This window comes from Tamandua tetradactyla, chromosome 22 (assembly GCF_023851605.1).
Source record: "Tamandua tetradactyla isolate mTamTet1 chromosome 22, mTamTet1.pri, whole genome shotgun sequence".
NCBI lineage: Eukaryota > Metazoa > Chordata > Mammalia > Pilosa > Myrmecophagidae > Tamandua > Tamandua tetradactyla.
In genome coordinates, this window is record NC_135348.1 from 45,616,430 (window position 1) to 45,644,180 (window position 27,751).

Below are 27,751 nucleotides of genomic sequence, written 5' to 3' on the forward strand. Positions count from 1 at the left end.
AGTTTGGATTGTTAATGTTTCATGATTACAATACTTTAAAATTTACATGTATTTCAAATTAGACTAGACATATCTCAAAGAAAGCAACTGAGTTTTCTTTTATTAAATCCACCGCCCCCCACTATACTTCTTCATATTCCTTCCAGACACACACACACATGCACAGTCAGGTGTAGAAACGTAACTCTGTTACAAAGAGTAATTTCTAGCAAAGACCTTCAAACATTCAATACACAGCTTCAGATTAAACTCTTGGCTATACTGGTGTTCTAGGAGCAATAACAACATAATAAAATCATGCTTTTAAATTTAAAAAATGAATCAACTTTAAATAATCATATAGTTTAGACATTTCTGTTCTAACTCAAAACTATTTTACATTCATAGAACTTTTTAAAAACAGTTAACAGCACACTAAAAGGAACTAAATTATTAGTGGCTAATCAGATAGCTGTGAAAGGAAAAAATATGCAGCTCAACAAGTTTTCCTTTTTCAAAGAGTAATAAATTTTAAGTGAGAAAGTTAAGGTGCTCTTCAACTGTCACCTAAGGTTTTTATAACACGAGAGAAGCCTCAAGGCTGATGTACGGCTTCCCCATCCTTTGCTGACAGTCACATGGTTAGAAGAAAAAGTCATTTGTGTATACCTGGATAATATTTTCTTGCTTTTTAGCCTGTTTGTAAGAAGGAATTTCTCAATAACAAAAAAATTTGGTAAAGTGGCACCTGAAAAGGCCTAAAAAAAGGAAAAATCTCAGAAACAAATAACATCCTTTTAGGTTGCATTCAGAATCTCTACATCACAAATTGAGAGAACTGAAGAACTGAGCAACATACTGGAGATTACCTAGTACATTTTTGTCAAGAACAGAAACAGATGACCAAAAAGAGTAAATAATTTCAAAGAACACCCAGTTTTTAAGACAGAGAGCCAGAATTAGAAACTAAGAACCCTGCATCTATACCTGTCTGCCTCAATTCTTCTGCTTGTTCCTCACTCAGGTCTTTCTTTCAGATTCTACGTATAACATTCTGGTCCCTAACATCTCTGTCAGCTGCTACATGCGCCCATTTGGTTCTCCTCTAGATTCATTTCCCCAAGCATGCTGTTTGCATTGTGCAAAAGCCCCTCTCCAATACTGTGCATGCTTCAAAAACTCATCTACAAATACTACAGTTTAGGAGGGGCTTGTGCTCTAAACAAACAAAATGTTCAAAGAAGGAAATTAAACAATGACTCTTCTTACACAACAATAACTCTAACAGCACAAATTCACTTAACTGAAGTTAAGTGAACAGGTAATTATCTATATATTTCAGCACTGTCTTAAATCTAAAAGAATATAAAGCATATGATTTCAAAGATCTGTAAGGTTCAAGCCTGATAATTCACTTTAACAGCATAAAGTCCTAAAGTTAAGAAGTTTATCTAACTTTTATCAAACGCAATTTAAGTCTGTTCACTCTTGTCTATTTCCAACAGAGAAAATAAAGTATTTCTCTACCCTCATATGTTTACTTAAGGTAAATTATTAGAATTCTAATCATTGTAGTTTTTTTGTTTGTTTGTTTAGCATTTCTTTTTGGTAACTTCAAAAACATCCTCTGATTATCTCTGTGCCAATTAAAGGTTCCATGACACTCACCTAAACTGGAGGCCTTGAACTAGACACTCTATTTTTCAAAAAGTCAGAAGGCTGCCTAAATTCTTTTTGAAATTTAAAATATATAGTGATTCTGCTTTAAAGGCAAATAAGAGATGTATGAAATGACAGAATCAGGATACCATAGTTGACAAGTTAGAAAGATCAATCAAATCTCGAAGATTAATTTAATAAGAATTCATTCCTCCATCCCTAATGTCAGAAGCCCTTATGGGTGATTTTAGAAAGCCACTTGGAGTTTAAAAAAAAAAAAACAAATCTCTGGGAATCATGTGAAAAGTAGGACAGCCTAGAGAACTAACCTTGGCGAGAGACTTGCAGGAAGATCTGAATACACTGTAGCTCAACTTCTGCATTAGTTAGGCTTCTCTAGAGAAACAGAACCAACAGGAAACACTCGCAAATATAAAACTTATAAAAGCGTCTCATGTAACTATGGGAAAGCAGAGTCCAAAATCTACAGGGCAAGCTGTGAAGTCGACAATTCCGATGGAGGGTCTGGATAAACTCCACAGGAGGGGCTCACTGCTCAAAGCAGGAAGAGAGCCTGTCTCTTCTGAATTCTCCTTAAAAGGCTTCCAGTGATTAGATTAAGCATCACTCATTGCAGAAGATACGCCCCTTGGCTGATTACAAATGGAATCAGCTGTGGATGAAGCTAATGTGATCATGACTTAATTCTATGAAATGTCCTCATTGCAACAGACAGACCAGAACTTGCCCAACCACACTAACAGGTATCACCACTTGCCCAAGTTGACACATGAACCTGACCATGAAAACTTCTATAACTTAAATAAAATGAACTGCACCAGCCCAAGGCAGGGAGGCTATTACTTAGCAGTAGGCTCTGAGCAAAGACATTTAGTTTTGTTTTTGTTTTATTTTGATGATTTTAAGTTCAATAGCATTCCACAGTGTGAATGAGCAGACAGTAAGCTAACAATACTGGAATACCAGCAGAAGCATAGTATTCAGATTAAAGGCAGTGAGATTCTTATAAGCTCCGTACTTTTAGACCATAACTTAGTATGTTCATTATGTCTGCCGCAATTCCAGGAGAAAGGAACAAGTGGATGACGGTTCAGAACTTTAATAATAAGAATATTAAAAATGGAATAAGAATGTCATATGGAATAATCCAACATGTCAAGCCTGGAAAAGGAAAATAAAGATAAGATACACAGAGCCTCCAAAACACAGAAGGACTTATAGAAGGGGGATAAAAACTATTCCTCATAGCACTTTGGAATAAAATTGGACTAACATGTAGAAGCTTTTGGGAGATAAGCAGCTGCTGGTTCAAAAGAATAAAGAAATTTCTAAAAGTCTGAGCCAAAGATGGAATGGCCTATTTCATAACTTACCAACAGGTTCAGTTTGGGTGAGCAAGCAAATGATGGTCAAATGATGGGCAGGGATTTTATAAAAGGGATCAGCACATCAGAACGACAACAAGACTATAGAGCCTCCAAGTTCTTTTCAAACTTGAAAAAACTCATTTCTTTTAGACCTTAGGTATTAAGGGCAATACATACTTTATTACTAAGTACTCTTTTTCTAAGAGAAAATTAACCATACTCTATATTTTCATGTTGACATCATCAACTATTATATACCAAACAAATATTTCTAAACACAGAATCTTAACCTCCTGAAATTTAAATGTCTAGGACTGAAAACCCCAACAATGACAAATACTAAAAAAGCCATTCAACTCACGATTATAAAACGTCAAAAACAAATGGAGCTTTAAAATTCAGGTGCAGGGAATAAATATTCAGATTGTTCAAACAATAGAGAACTGCATTTGTAGATTTACGGATTTTGATGAGCCAGTCAGTTGGAAAGAATAAATTATTTCATCTAAGAAAATGTATTTAGAAAGATTAAATATTAAAGAACTTCAAGAACAGATGGAATGTAGTTGAAAGAACAAGGAAAAGTTAAGGTTGCCTTCTAGTATATGTGGTTTGTGGCTCATATATGAACAACACACATCACGGACTTTACTAAACGGTTAAAAGCTATTAAGCTTTTTAAGGATAGACCAAGGGTTGGAAACTTTTTCTGTAAAGGGCCAGATGGTAAATAATTCAGGCTTTGAGGGCCATAAAGTTGCTATGGCAACTACTCAGCTCTGTTATTTTAGTGAAAAAGCAGTCATAGACAATACATAAACAAAAGAATGTGGCCGTGTTAAATTTATTATGGAGCTTGAGGTTTAATTTCACATATTTTTCAAGTTAGAAAATAATATTCTTCTTTTAATTTTTCAAACATTTACATATATAGAAACCATTCTTCAATCATGAGATGCACAAAAATTAGTGGTAGGCCAAATTTGGTATCCAAACCAGATTGCTGCCCTACTGACAGGCTTTCTCTTATGAACATCTGAATGCATGTGACCGTATATGCAGTCAATCCCTGACCCAAACTCCTCTCTCATCACTCCCAGTCCCGTCCCCACAGCTGGAGACCTTATAGCTACTAAATTAGCTGAAAACAGTAATATTAAAATAACAGAACTTGTAACTCAGAAGGATGGAGAAAGGCCATCTACAAATATATTTGCAGTCTTACTTATGGAGATATTTTTAGAAGACAATATATATGAAAATTGGAGGTTATACATATTTAGCTTATTTGCCAGTATTTATAAACACACTGCAAGTTAATTTTCTTCCATATTACGAAAGCATCCATAAAAGCAAAATTTAATTTGCAACATGTGAGAAATAAAAACGTTATGTCTTATTTAACCAATCAAGAACAATTACTCTTCTGGAAATTAGTGCCAGTTTATCACTTCCATGAACTAAATATACAAGGTTAGAAAATAATTCTGAGGCTTGAATTACTCAAGATCTCAATGCAACTCCCCAAATTCCCAATTGAACAATCTTTAAACAGATGACTTAGAGCAAAAATTTTAAAATTCTACTAATTTACCAACTATTAAATTCTCAATTAGGAAATCTTTCCCATTGATATTTCAGAGCATAATTCTTAAAATTCTATTAATTTTAAAAATTTACTACTATGAAAAAATTTGGTTTTTAGGCTAGGGATAATTATAATTGCTATTATTGAGAGTCTATTTAAACATCAGTTGCCAGTACTTAAAGTACCCAAAGGGTCTAAACTCAAAAAATGCACTGACGGTTTGAAGCAATAACAGGGGAGGGAAAACTGAAGGCATTCATTAATACTGAACCAATGAAAACACAGGCAAAAGCTTTTTTTGTTCCCTTCAATTCCTTTAGCTTGAGATCCTTCAGCATGCTCTAAATGAAAATCTAGCATTAGAAATCAATTTGACAGGGAAAAAAAATGACAAACTCAAATGATTCATCCTTGACTTTACAAAGCTCCAGAGCCCCATGGTACTCTTCCTTACCTTATCTATCCTGTCTGGGCGGTTGGTTGCGGCCAGAATGGTCACGTCCTTTAGCTGCTCAATTCCATCCATTTCAGTTAAGAGCTGAGCCAAAACACGGTCGGCCACATTCCCAGCATCTGAAGAACTGATGTTTAAAAATACAGTTTTAAAAACTATTTACCTATCCCCAAATACTGTATCTTAATTATTTTAAAAGGTTGTATATTAGATAAGAAGAAAAATCATGTCTGCCTCAAAATATAAAATGCTGCTTCAGAATTCATTACTTATTAAATTACCATCTCTAAACTAGAAAGCCCCCCCAAATTAACTGTATTAAAATCCCTTTCTTTGTCTCCACCTTCAACAACGTTCATTTTCTCTCCCATACTGAAATTCTGAATGAGTGTCAGAAACAAAAGTTTTAAGAAAGAAAATTATTTAAAATGGATGGAACTGAGCAGTTAAATGGTTTATCAAATACATAGAGAACTGTTTCATTTAATTAAATTTATATTCCACATGGCAAATGTACAGGGAGTAAAACAATCTGAATAAGATGTAAACCATCTCGTCACATGAGGCTTAGGGTCTATTAAAACATATATATGAAACAAAAAATTCTTTCTACACCCGTAATAAATGGAATATTTCTGCTGTTTCTTGATATTTTTAAATACCAAGAATATTTTTAAGTTACATCAGCAGGTAGTAGTTATAATCTGCATTTCATATTTGCCTGGCGAAACAGGCAAAGAGAGCACATTATTTTCCTCTCTTTGTTCATATAAACGTGTCGATTAAAAAGCCACTATAGGACATTTAATACTTTAACTTAATCCCATCTCATTTGTCTCAAAAAAATAAAAATAAAAAACTGAATATTGATTTTTAAAAGGTAAACTCTTTAGGTCCTACCAATGATCAAAACCCTGATACCACACAATCAAGATCGCTGGAATAACAAATCTCCTCAGGAACATTGGGATTTACTGTTGTCTATTCAGAGGTGATCTATATATAATAAATACCTACATGGGCAAGTATATAGTGAAATAATAGTATAAGTGTATTAAACTTAGGTAAATTCAACCAGACACACTTGGGGAATGAGGGAAAGAAGGAAGATGGAGAGATGATAAAACAGACATTCTATACTTTTGCCTGAGCACCACAACGGAGCAAGAGCAACTTGGCATAATCATCATGTAATGTATTTAATAAGATAGCCAGGATCTTTAAATAACAGAATTTAGACTTCAATGTGCATTACAAGTTCAAAAACTTACCTACAGGAGTAGTTTCTATTTTAAACTAATCAGATACTTCAGAGATTGTTATATAAATCACAATGTCAGTTTATTAACTTAAATGGTCTTTCCCAGTATCTAAAATACTTGCAACCATGGAGTATCTGAGAAACCAAAGAAAAGCTAGAATTCAGCAGACAGACCTGAGTTAGAATTAAGGCCAGAGACAGTGCTGAAATTATATTGCCTTACTTTATTTCTACATTGATCTATTTGATGGTCAAAAGCAAGAACTTTTCTTATTTAAGAGGCAAGAAAATCCTTAACCCCAGACATAGAATATCATTGAACATAAAAATGATGGATAATTTCTAGTATATTTACTTGATTTTCCAAATTAAAAAAAAACAAAGTACCTGAGAGATATACTCAAGAACTCCAGATTGTAGTTGCTTTCAAGTCAACAATTTGGACTGAAAAAAACAGAGTGCATAAAACTACATTATGATGACCACTTACCCCATTAGGTAAGTGGTTTTAATGTATAGCAATTACTGATCGTAGTATATAGTAGGTTTAGAATATTTTTCTTGGAAGATTTTTACAAGGTTGACTTCAAGCTGTAAAAATTCGGCTTAGCAAGATGGTACTGAAGATGTAGGACACTCAAAAAAAACTTCCATATGTAGAAAATTTGAAAGGAACTCAAAAAATTATGTTAGAAACTAAGAAAATGAATTATTTTAACCAATTACATATACTTTTATATAGTAAAAATCATAGATAGGCTTTAACAAATTTTAGAAAACAAAATATCTGAATACCTTTAAAGGCATTCCTAATTTACATAAATCTTTATTTTCAAAAATAACTTCAATATCTTAGGATTATTGATGTGAACACACTGAAAGAATACCACAAAGTAAGCTTTTATTATAGCACTTTTTACATGAGAGCTCATGGGTAAAAATATGAAAACCTAAAAGCTATATGTAACTTTTTCATTTTGAATTTAACTCTTAAATCACAAATAAGGGGGGAAATGCAGGGATTTTTACCCATGTTTTATATATATATATATACAGCCTGAAAACTTACTGACAAGCAACCACATTCTATCACCATACATTAGTCGAAAGTTCATTTAAGTATGTGTAAGACTTTTCACAACCAGAAAAATTAACACTACTATAACCGCTTTAGACACTGAAATAAACACCACTTGCAGCATAAGTTACAGTAAAACCATAGAGTCCTTACAAAGAGAAAACAATTGAGGAAAACCAAAAATATCATATGGTCAATTAAAATCCTGTATCTACACCCCGAATCATCCCATTCCTCAACACTCTACACCCTAAAAGGGGAAACAAGAAAAAAGTTTCCTAAACTAGCACTCAGCCTCTAGTCCTTCTCCCCTTTAATTTTCTCATGAGAAAAGAAGCGATCCTATGGAGTTACAACCTGTGGAAACAATATTAAGATAATCTGGAAAGGGATAAGACTCAGATAGTAAAAAGAAATTCACGCTAACCATAACAGAAAAAAAGAATGGTGAGTTTCAGTAGGAAACTGGAATCCATAAGAAAACATCAAAGGAAAATTCCAAAAATAAAGAGAATAAGTGCAATTAAGAATTTAAAACATGACTTCCCGGAAGATGGCGGCTTAGTAAGACGCGCGGATCTTAGTTTCTTCTCCAGGACAGCTACTAGGGGAGTAGAAACGATACAGAAAGCGCCCAAAGCCACAACAGAGATAAAAAAGACAGCGTACCCCATCCAGGAACAGCTGGCTGGCTGAGAGAAGCAGCTCGGGTGAGATCGCCGAGGCACGCGGGCCTCACCGGGCGGGGTGGCAAGCGGCCGGAGTTACTCCCTTCCCCCTTCCTGGGCCGGCTGGGAGAACTGGAGAGGCGGTCCCCTGAAACCAAGGCGGCTGGCGCCCACACCACGCGCAGCCCCCCGGACCAACTGAGAGAATTGGATCGGAAATCCCCAGGCTGCGGAGAACGGTGACGGGTGGGGAAGGCCCCTTCCAAACCTGTGACTCCCGGGGAACGTGCACTCTCTCGGGCGGGCTGCTGCCGCTGGCGCCCTCCCGCCACGCTTGTCGCCCAGGGCCGACTAGGAAATTCAGACGGGCTCTTTCCCGGGCTGCGGCGACCAGCAACCCTCCCTGCGTTCGGACCCCGGGCCGGCTCAAGCCACTTTGGCTAGCGAACCCCCCAGACGGCGAGAGTTTTCGAAAGTTTAAGGTCCCACAGCACCTTTTACTGGTGGGACCCGCAGACAAACGTGTGCCACGAGCGCCACCTACTGGGCAGGATAAGAAAAACAGAACTCAGAGATTCCACAGGAAAATCTTCCAAACTTTTGGCTCCAATACCCAGGGAAATCTGTCTAAACGCGCAGACGCCAACAGAAGATAACGGATCACGCTCAAATAATTGAAAATATGGCCCAGTCAAAGGAACAAACCAATAGTTCAAATGAGATACAGGAGCTGAGACAACTAATGCTAAATATACGAACAGAAATGGAAAACCTCTTCAAAAACGAAATCGATAAATTGAGAGAGGACATGAAGAAGACATGGGCTGAACATAAAGAAGAAATAGAAAAACTGAAAAAACAAATCACAGAACTTATGGAAGTGAAGGACAAAGTAGAAAAGATAGAAAAAACAATGGATACCTACAATGATAGATTCAAAGAGACAGAAGATAGAATTAGTGATTTGGAGGATGGAACATCTGAATTCCAAAAACAAACAGAAACTATCGGGGAAAGAATGGAAAAATTTGAACAGGGTATCAGGGAACTCAAGGACAATGTGAACCGCACAAATATACGTGTTGTGGGTGTCCCAGAAGGAGAAGAGAAGGGAAAAGGAGGAGAAAAACTAATGGAAGAAATTTTCACTGAAAATTTCCCAACTCTTATGAAAGACCTAAAATTACAGATCCAAGAAGTGCAGCGAACCCCAAAGAGATTAGACCCAAATAGGCGTTCTCCAAGACACTTACTAGTTAGAATGTCAGAGGTCAAAGAGAAAGAGAGGATCTTGAAAGCAGCAAGAGAAAAACAATCCATCACATACAAGGGAAACCCAATAAGAATATGTGTAGATTTCTCAGCAGAAACCATGGAAGCTAGAAGACAGTGGGATGATATATTTAAATTACTAAAAGAGAAAAACTGCCAACCAAGACTCCTATATCCAGCAAAATTATCCTTCAAAAATGAGGGAGAAATTAAAACATTCTCAGACAAAAAGTCACTGAGAGAATTTGTGACCAAGAGACCAGCTCTGCAAGAAACACTAAAGGGAGCACTAGAGTCAGAACCGAAAAGACAGAAGAGAGAGGTATGGAGAAGAGTGTAGAAAGAAGGAAAATCAGATATGATATATATAATACAAAAGGCAAAATGGCAGAGGAAAATATTATCCAAACAGTAATAACACTAAATGTTAATGGACTGAATTCCCAAATCAAAAGAAATAGATTGGCAAAATGGATTAAAAAACAGGATCCTTCTATATGCTGTCTACAGGAAACACATCTTAGACCCAAAGATAAACATAGATTGAAAGTGAAAGGTTGGGAGAAGATATTTCATGCAAATAACAACCAGAAAATAGCAGGAGTGGCTATACTAATATCCAACAAGTTAGACTTCAAATGTAAAACAGTTAAAAGAGACAAAGAAGGACACTATATACTAATAAAAGGAACTATTAAACAAGAAGACATAACAATCATAAATATTTATGAACCGAACCAGAATGCCCCAAAATACGTGAGGAATACACTGCAAACACTGAAAAGGGAAATAGACAAATATACCATAATAGTGGGAGACTTCAATTCCCCACTCTCATCAATGGACAGAACATCTAGACAGAGGATCAATAAAGAAATAGAGAACCTGAATATTACTATAAAGGAGCTAGACTTAACAGACATTTATAGGACATTACATCCCACAACAGCAGGATACACCTTTTTCTCAAGTGCTCACGGATCATTCTCAAAGATAGACCATATGCTGGGTCACAAAGCAAGTCTTAACAAATTTAAAAAGATTGAAATCATACACAACACTTTCTCGGATCATAAAGGAATGAAGTTGGAAATCAATAATAGGCGGAATGCCAGAAAATTCACAAATACCTGGAGGCTCAACAACACACTCTTAAACAACGAGTGGGTCAAAGAAGAAATTGCAAGAGAAATTAGTAAATACCTCGAGGCAAATGAAAATGAAAACACAACATATCAAAACTTATGGGATGCAGCAAAGGCAGTGCTAAGAGGGAAATTTATTGCCCTAAATGCCTATATCAGAAAAGAAGAAAAGGCAAAAATGCAGGAATTAACTGTTCAATTGGAAGAACTGGAGAAAGAACAGCAAACTAATCCCAAAGCAAGCAAAAGGAAAGAAATAACAAAGATCAGAGCAGAAATAAATGAAATTGAAAATATGAAAACAGTAGAGAAAATCAATAAGACCAGAAGTTGGTTTTATGAGAAAATCAATAAGATTGATGGGCCCCTATCAAGATTGACAAAAAGAAGAAGAGAGAGGATGCAAATAAATAAGATCAGAAATGGAAGAGGAGACATAACTACTGACCTCACAGAAATAAAGGAGGTAATAACAGGATACTATGAACAACTTTACGCTAATAAATACAACAATTTAGAGGAAATGGACGGGTTCCTGGAAAGAAATGAACAACCAACTTTGACTCAAGAAGACATAGATGACCTCAACAAACCAATCACAAGTAAAGAAATTGAAGCAGTCATTCAAAAGCTTCCTAAAAAGAAAAGTCCAGGACCAGATGGCTTCACATGTGAATTCTACCAAACGTTCCAGAAAGAATTAGTACCAATTCTCCTCAAACTCTTCAAAAAAATCGAAGTGGAGGGAAAACTACCTAATTCATTCTATGAAGCCAACATCACCCTCATACCAAAACCAGGCAAAGATATTACAAAAAAAGAAAACTACAGACCAATCTCTCTAATGAATACAGATGCAAAAAATCCTCAATAAAATTCTAGCAAATCGTATCCAACAACACATTAAAAGAATTATTCATCATGACCAAGTAGGATTCATCCCAGGTATGCAAGGATGGTTCAACATAAGAAAATCAATTAATGTAATACACCATATCAACAAATCAAAGCAGAAAAATCACATGATCATCTCAATTGATGCAGAGAAGGCATTTGACAAGATTCAACATCCATTCCTGTTGAAAACACTTCAAAAGATAGGAATACAAGGGAACTTCCTTAAAATGATAGAGGGAATATATGAAAAACCCACAGCTAATATCATCCTCAATGGGGAAAAATTGAAAACATTCCCCCTAAGATCAGGAACAAGACAAGGATGTCCACTATCACCACTATTATTCAACATTGTGTTGGAGGTTCTAGCCAGAGCAATTAGACAAGAAAAAGAAATACAAGGCATCAAAATTGGAAAGGAAGAAGTAAAACTATCACTGTTTGCAGACGATATGATAATATACGTCGAAAACCCGGAAAAATCCACAACAAAACTACTAGAGCTAATAAATGAGTACAGCAAAGTAGCAGGTTACAAGATCAACATTCAAAAATCTGTAGCATTTCTATACACTAGCAATGAACAAGCTGAGGGGGAAATCAAGAAACGAATCCCATTTACAATTGCAACTAAAAGAATAAAATACCTAGGAATAAATTTAACTAAAGATACAAAAAACCTATATAAAGAAAACTACAAAAAACTGCTAAAAGAAATCACAGAAGACCTAAATAGATGGAAGGGCATACCGTGTTCATGGATTGGAAGACTAAATATAGTTAAGATGTCAATCCTACCTAAATTGATTTACAGATTCAATGCAATACCAATCAAAATCCCAACAACTTATTTTTCAGAAATAGAAAAACCAATAAGCAAATTTATCTGGAAGGGCAGGGTGCCCCGAATTGCTAAAAACATCTTGAGGGAAAAAAACGAAGCTGGAGGTCTCGCGCTGCCTGACTTTAAGGCATATTATGAAGCCACAGTGGTCAAAACAGCATGGTATTGGCATAAAGATAGATATATCGACCAATGGAATCGAATAGAGTGCTCAGATATAGACCCTCTCATCTATGGACATTTGATCTTTGAAAGGTATTGGCATAAAGATAGATATATCGACCAATGGAATCGAATAGAGTGCTCAGATGTAGACCCTCTCATCTATGGACATTTGATCTTTGAAAGGTATTGGCATAAAGATAGATATATCGACCAATGGAATCGAATAGAGTGCTCAGATATAGACCCTCTCATCTATGGACATTTGATCTTTGATAAGGCAGTCAAGCCAACTCACCTGGGACAGAGCAGTCTCTTCAATAAATGGTGCCTAGAGAACTGGATATCCATATGCAAAAGAATGAAAGAAAACCCATCTCTCACACCCTATACAAAAGTTAACTCAAAATGGATCAAAGATCTAAACATTAGGTCTAAGACCATAAAACAGTTAGAGGAAAATGTAGGGAGATATCTTATGCATCTTACAACTGGAGGTGGTTTTATGGACCTTAAACCTAAAGCAAGAGCACTGAAGAAGGAAATAAATAAATGGGAACTCCTCAAAATTAAACACTTTTGTGCATCAAAGAACTTCATCAAGAAAGTAGAAAGACAGCCTTCACAATGGGAGACAATATTTGGAAATGATATATCAGATAAAGGTCTAGTATCCAGAATTTATAATGAGATTGTTCATCTCAACAACAAAAAGATAGCCAACCCAATTACAAAATGGGAAAAAGACTTCAACAGACACCTATCAGAAGAGGAAATACGGATGGCCAAGAGGCACATGAAGAGATGCTCAATGTCCCTGGCCATTAGAGAAATGCAAATCAAAACCACAATGAGATATCATCTCACACCCACCAGAATGGCCATTATCAACAAAACAGAAAATGACAAGTGCTGGAGAGGATGCGGAGAAAGAGGCACACTTATCCACTGTTGGTGGGAATGTCAAATGGTGCAACCACTGTGGAAGGCAGTTTGGCGGTTCCTCAAAAAGCTGAATATAGAATTGCCATACGACCCAGCAATACCATTGCTGGGAATATACTCAAAGGACTTAAGGGCAAAGACACAAACGGACATTTGCACACCAATGTTTATAGCAGCATTATTTACAATTGCAAAGAGATGGAAACAGCCAAAATCTCCATCAACAGAAGAGTGGCTAAACAAACTGTGGTATATACATACGATGGAATACTATGTAGCTTTAAGACAGGATAAACTTATGAAGCATGTAATAACATGGATGGACCTAGAGAACATTATGCTGAGTGAGTCTAATCAAAAACTAAAGGACAAATACTGTATGGTCCCACTGATGTGAACAGACATTCGAGAATAAATTTGGAATATGTCCTTGATAACAGAGTCCAGCAGGAGGTAGAAACAGGGTAAGATAATGGCCAATTGGAGTTGAAGGGATACAGACGGTGTAACAGGACTAGATACAAAAACTCAAAAATGGACAGCACAATAATACCTAATTGTAAAGTAATCATGTTAAAACACTGAATGAAGCTGCATCTGAGCTATAGGTTTTTGTTTTGTTTTGTTTTGTTTTGATTTTACTATTATTACTTTTATTTTTTTTCTCTATATTAACATTCTATATCTTTTTCGGTTATGTTGCTAGTTCTTCTAAACCAATGCATATGTAATAAGAAATGATGATCATGCATCTATGTGATGATGTTAAGAATTAATGATTGCATATGTAGAATGGTATGATCTCTAAATGTTGGGTTTATTTCTTTTTTCCGTTAATTAAAAAAAAAAAAAAAAGAGAAGGGATAATTGGAGCTGAAGGGATACAGACTGTACAACGGGACTGGATATAAAAACTCAGAAATGGACAGCACAATACTACCCAATTGTAATGCAATTATGTTAAAACACTGAATGAAGCTGCATGTGAGGTATAGGTTTTTTGTTTTTGTTTTTTTTGTTTCTATTATTGTTTCAATTCTTATTCTGTTGTCTTTTTATTTCTTTTTCTAAATCGATGCAAATGTACTAAGAAATGATGAATATGCAACTATGTGATGTTATTAAGAATTACTGATTGTACATGTAGATTGGAATGATTTCTAATTGTTTTGTTAATTCTTTTTTTAATTAATAATAAAAAAAAAGAATTTAAAACATGATTTTAAAAGGAGATTGACACCATAACACAGAGGATTCTTGAATTAGAAGACAGGTTTGTAGAAAGTTTCCAAAGAGATGCAGAAAGAGAATGTAAAACAGTATAAGACAAATAGAACCTAGTGGAAAAGAGGGTATGAAAAGATGTTCATCTTCATTAGCTATAAGGAAATGCAAATCAAAATCACTATCTCACACCTATAAGAACGACTGCCATTAAACAAACAGTAAACGACAAATGTTGGAGAGGATGTAGAGAAACTGAAATATTTATGCACTGCTGGTAGGAAAGCATAATGGTACAGCCACTGTGCATAGAATACAGTTTGGTGGTTTCTCAGAAAACTAAATATCAAGTTTCCCTATGACCCAGCAATATCACTACTAGGTATATGCTCAGAAGAGCTGAAGGCACTGTCACAAAGAGACATTTTCACACTGATGTTCACAGCGGCATTATTCACAACTGCCATAAGATGGAAACAGCCCAAATGTCCCATCAAAAGATGAGTGGGCCAACAAAATGTGGTACATACACACGATGGAATACTATACAACAGTAAGAAAAAATGAAGTCTTGAAGCATATGACAATATGGATGAACCTGAGAACATAATGCTGAGCAAAATCACTGGAAGCCTTTTAAGGAGGATTCAGAAGAGACAGACTCTCTTCCTGCTTTGGCTGGTGAGCCTCTCCTGTGGAGTTCGTCCAGATCTTCCATCAGAATCATCAGCTTCACAGTCTGCCCTGCGGATTTTGGACTCTGCGTTCCTGTGTTCACATGAGACACTTTTATAAATTTTGTATTTGTGAGTATTCCCTGTTGATTCTGTTTCTCTAGAGAACCCTAACTGATACAATCATCGACTGCTCTTGTATGAACTACTTTAAAGTATGATAATTTGTATAAACAGTTAATAATAGAAGGGTACATAGGAAAAATTACTTATTGCATGTATGGTCTGTATTTAACAGGAATACATCACTATTACCACAATAGCAGGGGTAAATAATTGAGTGGGGTACAAGAATTAAGGCGAGTTCTGGATTTTCTCTTTGGTGTGGGTGTGTCTGTTATTTTTCTCTATGGAGCAATGAAAATTGTCTAAATTTTGGAGTGCTGATGATTGTACAACTAAATGAGGATACTGTGAAACACTTTATTTGGATAGAATATATGCTATATGAATATATCAATAAAAACTGCAGATTCAAAATAAACAGAAAGATTCAAGTACTAGAGAAAATGTGGAGATATTCAATGCTGGTAAGGTGGCAGATGGGCAGTCTCTCTGGAGGATAATGTAGTGGACTCACAGGAGGCTAAATATAGGGTTGCCATATGATTAGGCAATCCTGTTACTGGGAATATACTCAAAAGAATTCAAAGCAAGGACATGAATAGACATTTGCACACTTATGCATATGGGGACAATATTCATGATACCCAACGTATGGAGATGGCTGAAGGGTACATTGACTGAGAAGCAGAAGGGCAAACTATGGTATACATATATAATGAAACAGTGTGCGGCTATAGAAAGGAATGAAGTCACGAGGCATGCAACGAACTGAATGAACCATGAAGACATTATGTTGAAAAAATAAGCCAGAAACAAAAGGACAAATATTGTATGGTCTCTTTTAGAAAATATAAGAAAATTGTGGCCTAGAGTGTAAGCTCTTAAAGCAGTCACATTTATTCCTGAACTTTAAATATTATTTCTAAATTCTGAGAGGCTGTGCTGTATGTGTATAACCTGGTATTTTCCTGGAACTTTGGGTGTCGTGTGACACCTAAGACTCAGAGCTGGAGTTCAGCAGCATTCCTACATGCAGCAGTTATTAAAGAAACCAAAAGAGTAAGCATTGCTACACATAGCAACTGTTAAAGAAACCAAAAAATAGACCAGGCTTCAATTAGAGCTAAGAATGAAGCTGACCTCATTGGGATTAAGGTACATCAGAACAGAAGGTAAAGGATGATACTGTCTGTGTATCCTGTGTATTAGAATTTCACCTACTGTCTGAGTCCAAAGAAGAGATGTTTATTGCATCCAAAACCTACATTTTCAGCAGCACACAATTTAACTTAACCTTTCTGGACAGTCAGTTAAACAACCTAATCACACGGAGCCTAGAATTGATAAGGAGGTCTTGCAGTTCTGTATAGCTTAATGTACTATCCAGATATATTCCAGAGTATGTTGGGCAGATAATTAAAACGTATTGGCACGGCAGGCCACAGTGGCTCAGCAGCAGAGTTCTCACCTGCCATGCTGGAGACCTGGGTTCAATTCCTGGTGCATGACCCATGCAAAAAAATAAAAAGTATTGGCAAAGTCCCTTGAGGGACTGGAGAAAAAATATGGAACTATTCAACTTTACCACCTGGGAAATCCCTGATACTCTCTCAAACACTAGGACTGCCAGGTTAATTGGCCAAGCCCTTGACCTTGAGGTTTGCTCTTTTGAAACTTGTATCTGTAATGGAGAAGCTAAGCCTCCCCATAATTATGTTTAAGAGTTACTTTCAGAGGACCTCTTTTGTTGCTCAGTTGTGGCCTTTCTCTCTAAGCCCAACTCTGCAAGTAAAATCATTACTCTCCCCTCTACGTGGTACATGACGTCCAAGGATGTAAATCTCCCTGGCAATGTGGGGCGTAACTCCCAGGGATGAACCTGGCCTTGGCATTGTGGGATAGACAATTCCCTACTTAATCAAAAAGGGAAAAGAAATGTCAAATAGAATAAACGTCAGTGGCTAAGAAATCTCAAACAGAGTGGAGAGGCTATTTTGGAAGTTACTGTTATGCAAGCTTCAGCAAGATATTGCTAATTGCCATGCTATGCCAAGCCCCAACCAAGAGCATTCCTATAAACCCTAAAGAATACCCAGAGTTCTATCTGAGACTCAGTTCATTTTTCAGAAATTGATAACCTCCAGATGGTTCCTAGGCCATATAAGCCCTGAAACCCATAGTTACCAGTCTCTCCAAGAGCATCAACCAGTCGCAGGCTTCTACCCTGCAATGTCGACCCTCCTTTTCAACAAGAAGTTAGAATGATCATTGCCCAAATATCCCTGAAGATTGGAAGAAGGATCAAAGGAGAATTAACAGGGAAGACAGGATTTAACAATGAGTATGCCTACTGAATCATTATACTGATATTTCTTTTTAGTCTACAGTGTCTTAGAACAGGTAGAAGGAAACACCTGAAATGGTGGAGCTGTAACCCATACCACACTTTGAAATTTGTTCTAAAATTACTTGTTAAAATGTACTTAGAAACTGATCACTTTTTGTATGCATATTATATTTCACACAATAAAATGGTAAAAACAAAACAGTGTGATACTGGCACAATGACACACATACAGACCAATGAAATAAACTAAGAGTTTAGAAATAAACTCTCACATCTATGGACAACTGAGTTTGATAAGGGTGCCAAGCCCACTCAGTGGGAAAGACCAGTCTCTCCAACAAACAGTGCTATGAAAACTGGATATCCATATGCAAAAGAATGAAAGTAGACCCATAGAGCATATATAAAAATTAACACAAAATGGATCAAAGACACAAACATAAGAACAAATATTTTAAAACTCCTATAAGAAATCATAGGGAAGCATTTTCAGGACCTTGTGTCAGGCAATAGTTTCTTGGACTTTACACCAGAAGTACAAGAAACAAACAGACAAAAATAGAAAAATAGGACTTAATCAAAGTTAAAAACTTTTGTGTATTAAAAGACTTTATCATAAAAGTAAAAGGACTACCTAAAGAATGGGGGAATATATTTGGAAACCGCACACCCAATAAGGTTTTTTTTTTTCCCAATAAGGTTTTCAAATATCCAGACTACATAAAGAAATCTTAATACTCATCAACAAAAATAATCTAAACAATAGGAAAAAGACTTGAGCAGACATTTTTCTAAAGAAGATCTAGGAATCATCATGAGGCATGTGAAAAGATGCTTATCATCGGCCAACGGGGAAATGCAAACTGAAACCACAATGAGATTCCACTTTCCATCTACTAGAATGTCCACTGTGAAAACATCCGAAAATAACAAGTGTTTGGAAATGAAAGTGAGAAACAGAACATTCATACATCATTGGTGGGAGCATAATACAGTACAGCTGCTGCGGAAAACAATTTGTCAGTTCCTTAAGAAGTTAAGTAGAGAATTACCATATGATCAGGCAATCCCACTACTAGTAATAGATTCCCAAAAACTGAAGACATAGTCTCAAACAAGTATTTGTACACCAATGTCCATACCAGTATTATTCAAATTGCCATAACATGGAAGCAACCCAAATATCCATCAATGGATAATGGATAAATAAAATGTGGCACATACATGCAATGTACTATTATTACGCGGCTGTATAAAGGAATGAAATTCTGATACCTGGGACAACATGGATGAATCCTGAAGACATGTTGCATGAAATAAGCCAGACACAAGAGGACAAATATCGTATGATTTCACCAACATGAAATAATTAGAATAAGCAAATTTACAGAGTCCAAAACTAGAACACAGGTTACCAGGGGCCAGGGAGTGCGTGGGGAATGGAGAGTTAATGCTTAATTGGTATAGAATTTCTGTTTCGGGTGATGGAAAAGTGTTGGTAATGGCTGGCAGCGATGCCCTAACACTGAGAATGCAAAAAAAATCACTAAATTATACATCTGTATGTGGTTGAAAGGGAAATTTTACTTAGAACTAAAATTACTAGAGTAAAAATAAAACCTAAACAAAACATCAGAACATACACCCCTCACATAAACCATGAACTAAGTTACAATTATAATAATATTATTTCATCAATGGTAACCAAAGTATCAACCTAATGTAAAGTGTTAATAATGCAGAGGTACATAGGACCTCTGTATTTTCCGCATGATTTTTCTGTTAAGCTACAACCACTCTAATAAAAAAATTATTAAAAAAAGAAAAATGCCTTGAATTTCCTATCTTACCACCTACATTACAAACTACACTGTCCAAGTATAATAAGCATCCAACACAAACCTAGCAATAATAAGCTACTTCAGCTTTATAGATATCCTCTAAAATGTAGAGACATAGGTAGTTATCTTCACCAGATGTCCTGTGTAAGCTACATGTGCTCTGCATAACTGCAGTCTTGTATAAAATGTTAACACAGACAATGATATATAAGTATGTATTTTTCTATTTTGCCATGATTTCCCAGTAAAAATTCCAAGTTAACATATGCAATGCTCGTTACATTTGTATAGTTTGAACTCAAGCAGAATGTAGAGAAATATTTGATTGTGAGATTCACTGTTCAATGTACACCCTACCTAAAGAATTTCTTCTTAATCCTAAATTTCTAAACCCTATTGTCATAAACATGACCTAATAAAAGAAACAGCAAAAAACTAATACATATACACGACAGTTCAAACTTATTTTCTTATTTAATTTCAGATAAAATTATTATAAAATATGTCAAATGCTAATACAGAAAACTGAAGTTCTGTAGAAATCACACGATCTTATTAAATAATACAGAGAATTTATTTTTTCATTAGTTTCAGTAAAAGCCTCACTGATCAGTACTCTTTAGAGAAGGTTACTTTGAATTTAGGAAACAGTTTTGGTTTTTGAGAAGACAGGGTGCAAAGGCCAACTTTACCACTTGTTCTTTTTTATAACCATGTGGAAGAATTACTTACCCTCTTTAAGGTTTTACTTAAAACCTTACTTTACTTACTCAGTCAAAACATGGGAAAGATCACTCCTTCTCTAAAACAAAATATATAAAGGAACTAGTACAGTTCTAGTTTGCTAGCTGCCGGAATGCATTATACCAGAAACAGAATGGCTTTTAAAAAGGGGAATTTAATATTTAATGCTGTTACTAGTTTACAGTTCTAAGGCCAAGAAAACGTCCTAATTAAAACAAGTCTATAGAAATGTTCAATCTAAGGCATCCAGGAAAAGATACCTTGGTTCAAGAAGGCTAGCAAAGTTCAGGATTTCTCTCTGAAGTGGAAGGGCACATGGTGAACACAGTCAGTTTCTCATCTAGAAAGGCACATGGTGAACACGGTCAGGGTTCCTCTCTCATCTGGAAGGACACATGGCATACACGGTGTCATCTGCTAGCTGCTTCTTCTGGCTTCCTGTTTCATGAAGCTCCCCGGGAGGCATTTTCCTTCTTCATCTCCAAAGGCTGGTGGACTCTGCTTCTCGTGGTTATGTCATTCTGCTCTGCTCTCTCTGAATCTCTTTCATTCTCCAAAATGTTCTCTCTTTTATAGGACTTCAGAAACTTTTTCACGACCCACCCAAATGGGTGGAGACACGCCTCTACCTAATCCAGCTTAACAACCACTCTTAATTAAATCACATCTCTGGGAAGATGATCTAATTACAGATTCAAGCACACAGTACCGAATAGGGATCAGAAGAAACAGTTGCCCCTACAAAATGGGATCAGGACTAAAACATGGCTTTTCTAGACTACATATATCATTCCAAACCAGCACATTCCACCCTCTCCACACATCAGGGCTGCACTGGGCTCTCTGCCATTTTGGGGGCACATACCCAACCCCTCCATGTGGTGGCAGCCAGGCTCTCCCAAATCCCAAGGAATGTGCTTCGCCTCTCCAAGGCCTGAGGCAGCATGACTCTTCCACTGCAACGTGGTGGAAGGCCCATCCTCTGCCTTAGGGGCAAACGCACCCTCCTCACGGGCTTGGGTGGGTCCACTCTCCTGGCCCAAGGCTTCTTGACTTCAGACCTCAGCCTCCGTGGTTTTGCCTCTCAAGTTTTTTTCCCCCCAATGTGTCCCTTCTCTGTCCCTCTCAGTCCTGACTGGCAGTGGTTCTCGTTATACAGGTCCCATAGCACTCTCGTTGGTTTTCTATGCAGTAGCCTTAGATCATGCTCATCAGACATAAGGAGTTTCCACAAATCCTTCCTGGATGACTGGATAACACATTTGGCCAAATCCTTATATGGGGCACTATTCTCTGGGGTCTCCCTTCCAGGAAGCCCAGAATTCTCCAGAACATCAACTTCTGGTTTCTTCGTACCCAAGAGGTCAATTCTCAGCTTGTCTCTTTCCTGTCACATTTCACTATAAACTGCGAGGAGAAACCAGGCTGCATTTTCCACATTTAATTTGGAGATCTCTTCTGCTATATATCCAAGTTCACGGCTTTTAAAATCTGCCTTCCAGCCAAAGCCACTAGTCAATTTTGCCAGATTATCTGCTACTTTAAAACCAGGATCATCTTCCTTCTAGTCTGCAATAGCACACGCCTCATTTCTGTTTAGAACCTGGTCAGAGGTATCTTTAGAGTCCATGTTTCTACCAACAGTCTCGGCAAAGCATTCTAGGTCTTCTCTATCAGGCTTCACACAACTCCTCCAAAATCTTCCCCTTATCCATTTAAAAAGCCATTCTAACATGTTTGATATTTGCAAACCACAGCAGCATCCCACTCTCCGGTACCAAAATGTGTTCTAGCTTGCTAGCTGCAGGAATGCAATATACCAGAAATAGAATGGCTTTTAAAAGCGGGAATTTAATAAGTTGCTAGTTTAGTCCCAATTAAAACAAGTCTATAGAAATATCCAATCAAAGGTATCCAGGTAAAGATACCTTGGTTCAAGAAGGTCGATGAAGTTCAGGTCTCTCTCTCATCTGAGAAGGCACATAGCGAACACAGCCAGAGTTTCTCTCTCATCTGGTAAGGCTCATGGTGAGCACAACATCATTTGCTAGCTTTCTCTCCTAGCTTCCTGTTTCATGAAGCTCCCCAGGAGGCATTTTCCTTCTTCATTTCCAATGCATTGGCTGATGGACTCTCTGCTTCATGGTGCTGCAGCATTCTCTGTTCTCTCTGAATCTCTCATTCTCCAAAATGCTTCCTCTTTTATAGGACTCCAGTAAACCAATCAAGACCCACCCAAATGGGTGGAGACATGTCATCACCTAATTCAGTTTAACAACTACTCTTGATTGGGTTATATCTCCAGGAAGATGATCTAATTACAGATTCAAACATACAATATTGAATAAGGATTATTCTACCTTTATGAAATGGGATTTTGATTAAAATACGGCTTTTCAAGGGTACATACATCCTTTCAAACCAGCACAGCACTTATCACAAACAAAACATTCAATATAGAATGGTTATAAGCATTATTACTATTACCACTATTAGCATCAGTTTAACGAAGATTTGTATAATTTTTAAAAATTATAATAATAAATTAAAAGTAATAAAGGGATGCCTGGCACAAAAACATTTACTGAAATAAGCCAGGATGTGATCTCTGGAAGAAGAGGTTTAGAATTAGGAATAGCAGTAGGTCAGCAGATACATCCAAACTAACACTGCCAGATCCCAAGGTCCGTGCTTAGCCTTGACTTACAATATATTAAAAAGCATGAAATTTTCTTAATTTTGACATGAAAACAAAACAACTTAATATTAAGACAAGAACTGCTTCTCTGATATCCTTCACAACTATCAGGCATACCTAGACCACTACCGTTTTAATAAATACACTATTAAAAGACCCTTTCTTTCTACAAGATTTATTAATTGGAGATTATTATGATTGATAATTAGAATTCTTCACATTTTAGTCTTAAGTTTAGATTACCTGTTCAAATGTAATAACAGTTTGATTCCTTAGAGTCCTCAAGGAATTATTTATTTTGAATAGGTAAAATTTCCAGAGAGGGAAATTTATTCTACTCAGACATTTTATATTTAAAAAAATGGAAATTCCTCCAAAATGGATAAAATGTTTTTCGATAATACAATATAAAATCGTGTGCACAGTGCAGAAATGGCTGGCTCAGGAAACAGACTAATGAGAAGAAAATTGTTTCTTTTGGGTCCATGCCAAAAGAAGTGTTTTCTAAACAAACTAGGGGGGAAGCAAGATAAGATATCATGCAGTATTTGACTTTAATGCTTCAGGATCATCATTCACATGCTATTAAGTAAGCATGACTACAGATACACTGATTTTGGGAATCCTATATCTTGTTTACTTGGGAAAAGACTCTATTAGATACTCCTACAATAAAATAAGTGTGACTGAATGGCCTCCAAGACAAAGATTAACATGGTTACATTTCAACAAAATTAATTTCTATATCAAAGAGGGTAGCAGTCTTTTACAATGTTTCCTTACCTGCGCAGAAAGCATGATCTTCATTATTATTGCTATCCTTTGTTGTCCTTGGATTATTTTTACTATCAGCTACATTAAAAAGAATAACTACATAAGAGGGATTCGTTCCAGATATATAATCCTGGTTCAACATTCAAAAATAAATTAACATCAACAGGCTAAAGAAGAAAAATCATATAACATCAGTATATACAGAAAAAGCATCTGACAAAACTCAACACCCAGTTCATGAGAAATCTCTCAGTAAACTAAAAAGGGGAACTCTCTCAACTTGATAAAGAGTATTTACAAAAAAACAATCCCTATAGCTGTCATCAAACTTAATGGTGAGAAACTATTGCTTTCACCCTGAGAGGAGAAACAAGACAAGAACATCACCTATAACTCTGCCAATTCAACATCATATCGGAAGTCCTACCTAATATAATAGGGCAAGGAAGGAAATAAAAGATATACAGATGGGAAAGAAGAAAAAAACGGTCTTTGTTCACAAATGACATGATAGTTTATGTAGAAAATTCCAAAGAATTGACAAAAAACTCCTGTAACTAATAAGTAATCATACAAAGGCTGCAGGATATATGTGTAACTTGTGTGCAAAAGTCAACTGCTCTCTATGTACCAGCAATGAACAATGGGAATTTGAAAATAAAAACAAAACACCGTTTATTTTAGCCAAAAAAATGAAATAGGTATAAACATAACAATATACATATAAAATCTTATGAGGAAAACTACAAAACTCTAATGAAATAAATCAAAGAAGATAAAAATAAATGGAGAAACAGTCCATGTTGCAGATGAGAAGACATAAAATTGCTAAAATACCAGTTCTTCCAAACATCATCTATAGATTCTATGTGATCCCAATAAAAAATCCCAGCAAATTATTTTGTACGTATAGAAAAACTTATTCTAAAGTTTATATAGAAAGGCAAACAACCTAGAATGCTAACACAATATTATATAAGAAAAACGAAGTTGGAGAACCAATACTACCCAACTTCGAGATTTACTAAATAGCTACTGTATTCAAGACAGTGCAGTATTGCCAACAGAACAGACAACATATCAATGTAACAGAACAGAGAAGCTAGAAACAGACCCATAGAAACAAAAGTTACTGATGTTTCACTAAGAAGCAGAGGCAATTCAGTGGAGAAAAAACAGTCTTTTCAACAAATGGAGCTGGAACAGCAGGACATTCACACACACGCAAACTGAATCTAAACAAACCTTGCACCTTTCACAAAAATTTCCTCTGAATGGATCATAGACCTAAATGTTGAATGAAAGATCTATACAAGATCTAGAGGACAGCATAGGAAAAAATTTACATGACCTTGAATTTGTGAAGGTTTTTTAGAAATGAAAGCAAAATCCAGGGAGGGAAAAAAAAATCAGTTGAATTTCATTAAAATGAAAAACTTTCTCTGTGAAAGCCATAGTTAAAAGAATAAAAAGACAAACCACAGACTGGGAGAAATATTTGCAAAACAGAAACCTGATAAACGACTTTTATCCAAAATTCACAAAGAGCTCTTAAAACTCAACAATAGTTTAAAAAAAAAAAACCACGATTATGAAATGGGTAAAAAATCTTAACAGATACCTCATCAAAGAAGATAGACAGAAAATAAGCAGATGAAAAGAAGCTCAGCATCATATGTCAGGGAATTACAACTTTAAACAAGACACTACTATATACCTATTAGAATGACTGATCTCCAAACCACAAACAATGTCGAATGCTCATGAGGATGTGGAGTGTGAAGGTTTGAAAGTATTATACACCCCAGAAAAGCCACGTTTTAATCTTGATTCAATCTTACTGGGGCAGCCATTTCTTTTAATCCGGATTCAGCACTGAGGTTAAAATCTTTTGATTAGATTACCCCCAGGGAGTGTGGTGTGCCCAATTGTGGGTGTGGTCTTTGATTAGATGGAGATGTGACACCACCCATTCCAGGACGGTCTTGATTAGTTTACTGGAATCCTTTAAAAGAGGAAACATTTTGGAGAGAGTCAGAAATGACAGAAGCCTCGGAGCTGACAGGAACTTCACAGGAGAGCTGACAGAAATAACAGAGCAGAGAGAAGCTTCAGAGTAGAGCTGACACAGGTGCCGGAACGTGGAGAACAGAGACACGAATGCTTAGAGACGCTTGGAGCCCAGCAGACATCACCATGAGATGTTAAGCAAGCCAGACCTGGAGAGAGCCAAGAGATGAGAGCCAGCCCTGGAGAAGCAAAGTGAGGAGCCCCCACAGGAACAGAGGCTGAAAGCACAGAGCCCAGGGGCACGGGACCAGCAGGTGCCAGCCACTTGACTGCCCAGCTGACAGAGGGGCTCCAGACCCATCAGCCTTCCTTGAATTTAGGTATCTCTCCCTGGAAGCCTTAATATGGACATTTCTGTAGGTTTAAAACTGCAAACTTGCAACTTATTAAATTCCCCTTTTTAAAAATCATCCCAGTTTTGAAATATCACATTTCAGCAGCTTGCAAACCAACACACGGAGGAGCAACTCTCTCATTTATTGCTAGTGGGAATGAAAAATAGTATTCCCACTTTCAGATATTTTGCTTTCAGATATGTACCAATATGCAAAATAGTATCCCCACTTTGGAAGAAAGTTTGGCACTTTCTCACTAACCATGCTCCTATGTATTTATCCAAATGAGTTGAAGACATATGCCCACATAAAACCTGCACATAAATACTTAGAGAAGCTTTATTCATAAATGTCCCAAATTTGGAAGTAATCAAGACATCCTTTAATAGATGAATGTATAAACAAACTGTGGTACATCCATACAATGTAGCATTTATTCAACAATAAAATGAAATGAGGTTATCAAGCCACAAAAAAAAACAATAAAAAAAAATCAATAAAGGAACCTTAAATACATATTGCTAAATGAAAGAAGCTAGTCTTGAAAGGTACATATTGTATAATTTCAAATATATAACATTCTGGAAAAGACAAAACTATAGAGATATTTTAAAAATTAGTGGTGGGAATGGGGGAAATGAACAGGTGGAATACTGTGGATTTTTAGGGCAGTGAAACCACTCTATGTGATACCATAAAGGTAGATACATGACATTATGCATTTATCAAAATGCACAGAACTGTGCCACCCAAAGCTTAAGCCTGTGTGTAAAATATGGACTTTGGTGAACAACAATGTGTCATTATTGGTTTAACAATTGTAACAAATATATCAAACTAATGTAAGACATCACTAATAAACTGTGGGAGGAGAAAGAAGTATATAGGAATTCTGTTAGATTTTTCTATAAGGCTAAAATTGCTCTAAAAAGTATATTAATTTATACTTTTAGGTATATTGATTTAAATTTATGTAGTTAAAATCACTTACAAAAAAAAATCTCTCTGATTTTTCCATCTTGAGCACAACTGACAAAGTTTTGTGAATCCAGACCCATGTTTAGATACAGTATGTTCAAAACTATTTAACTTTTTAAAAGAGAACATCCCTTAGCACTTCATCTCTAAAAATTAATTATTATTTATCTAATTGTGGTAAAATATACATAACATAAAATTCATTTTAACCATTTTTTTAAGTCAACAATTCTGTGACATTAAGTGCACTCACAATTATATGTCACTTTTACCACTGTCTATCTCCAGAACCTATCTGTCCTTTTGTGTCTGGCTTATTTCCCTCCACATGGAGTCTGCATGGGTCATCCACATTGTATCATGCAGCAGTACTTCACTGCTTTTTAGGGATAAGTAATATTCCATTGCATGGGTGGTGGCTTTCAGATATGTACTCCACCCCAAACATGTTCTTCATCTTCATCCATTCCTGTGGTTTTGAACCGTGAACAGTACCTTTTGTTGGGGTTACTTAAGTTAAGGTTTATTATACCAACTCAATCAGGAAGGAACTTAATCCTTTACTGGAGGCCTTACACAGAAAACCACAGGGAGTAGTCA

The 27,751-nt window shown here is 36.2% G+C and overlaps 1 protein-coding gene across 18 annotated transcripts in view; it reads right to left on the minus strand.

The window, feature by feature from the left end:
• AFG2A (AAA ATPase AFG2A) overlaps positions 1–27,751 on the minus strand; it is a 439,139-nt gene that overhangs the window by 258,437 nt on the left and 152,951 nt on the right. For 15 of the 18 annotated variants that reach the window (XR_013167561.1, XR_013167562.1, XR_013167565.1 and 12 more), the window contains one exon: positions 5,069–5,195. The exons of 1 other annotated variant lie outside the window; for it this stretch is intronic. Coding sequence is in view for 11 of the 17 variants with exons in the window: in XM_077140102.1 (XP_076996217.1) it covers positions 5,069–5,195 (127 nt within the window). In the remaining 6 variants the exon portion in view is untranslated. Of the gene's footprint in view, positions 1–1,967; positions 2,035–5,068; positions 5,196–27,751 lie in introns of those variants that run through there. 2 more of the 18 variants (XM_077140103.1, XR_013167566.1) reach the window with 2 other exon arrangements.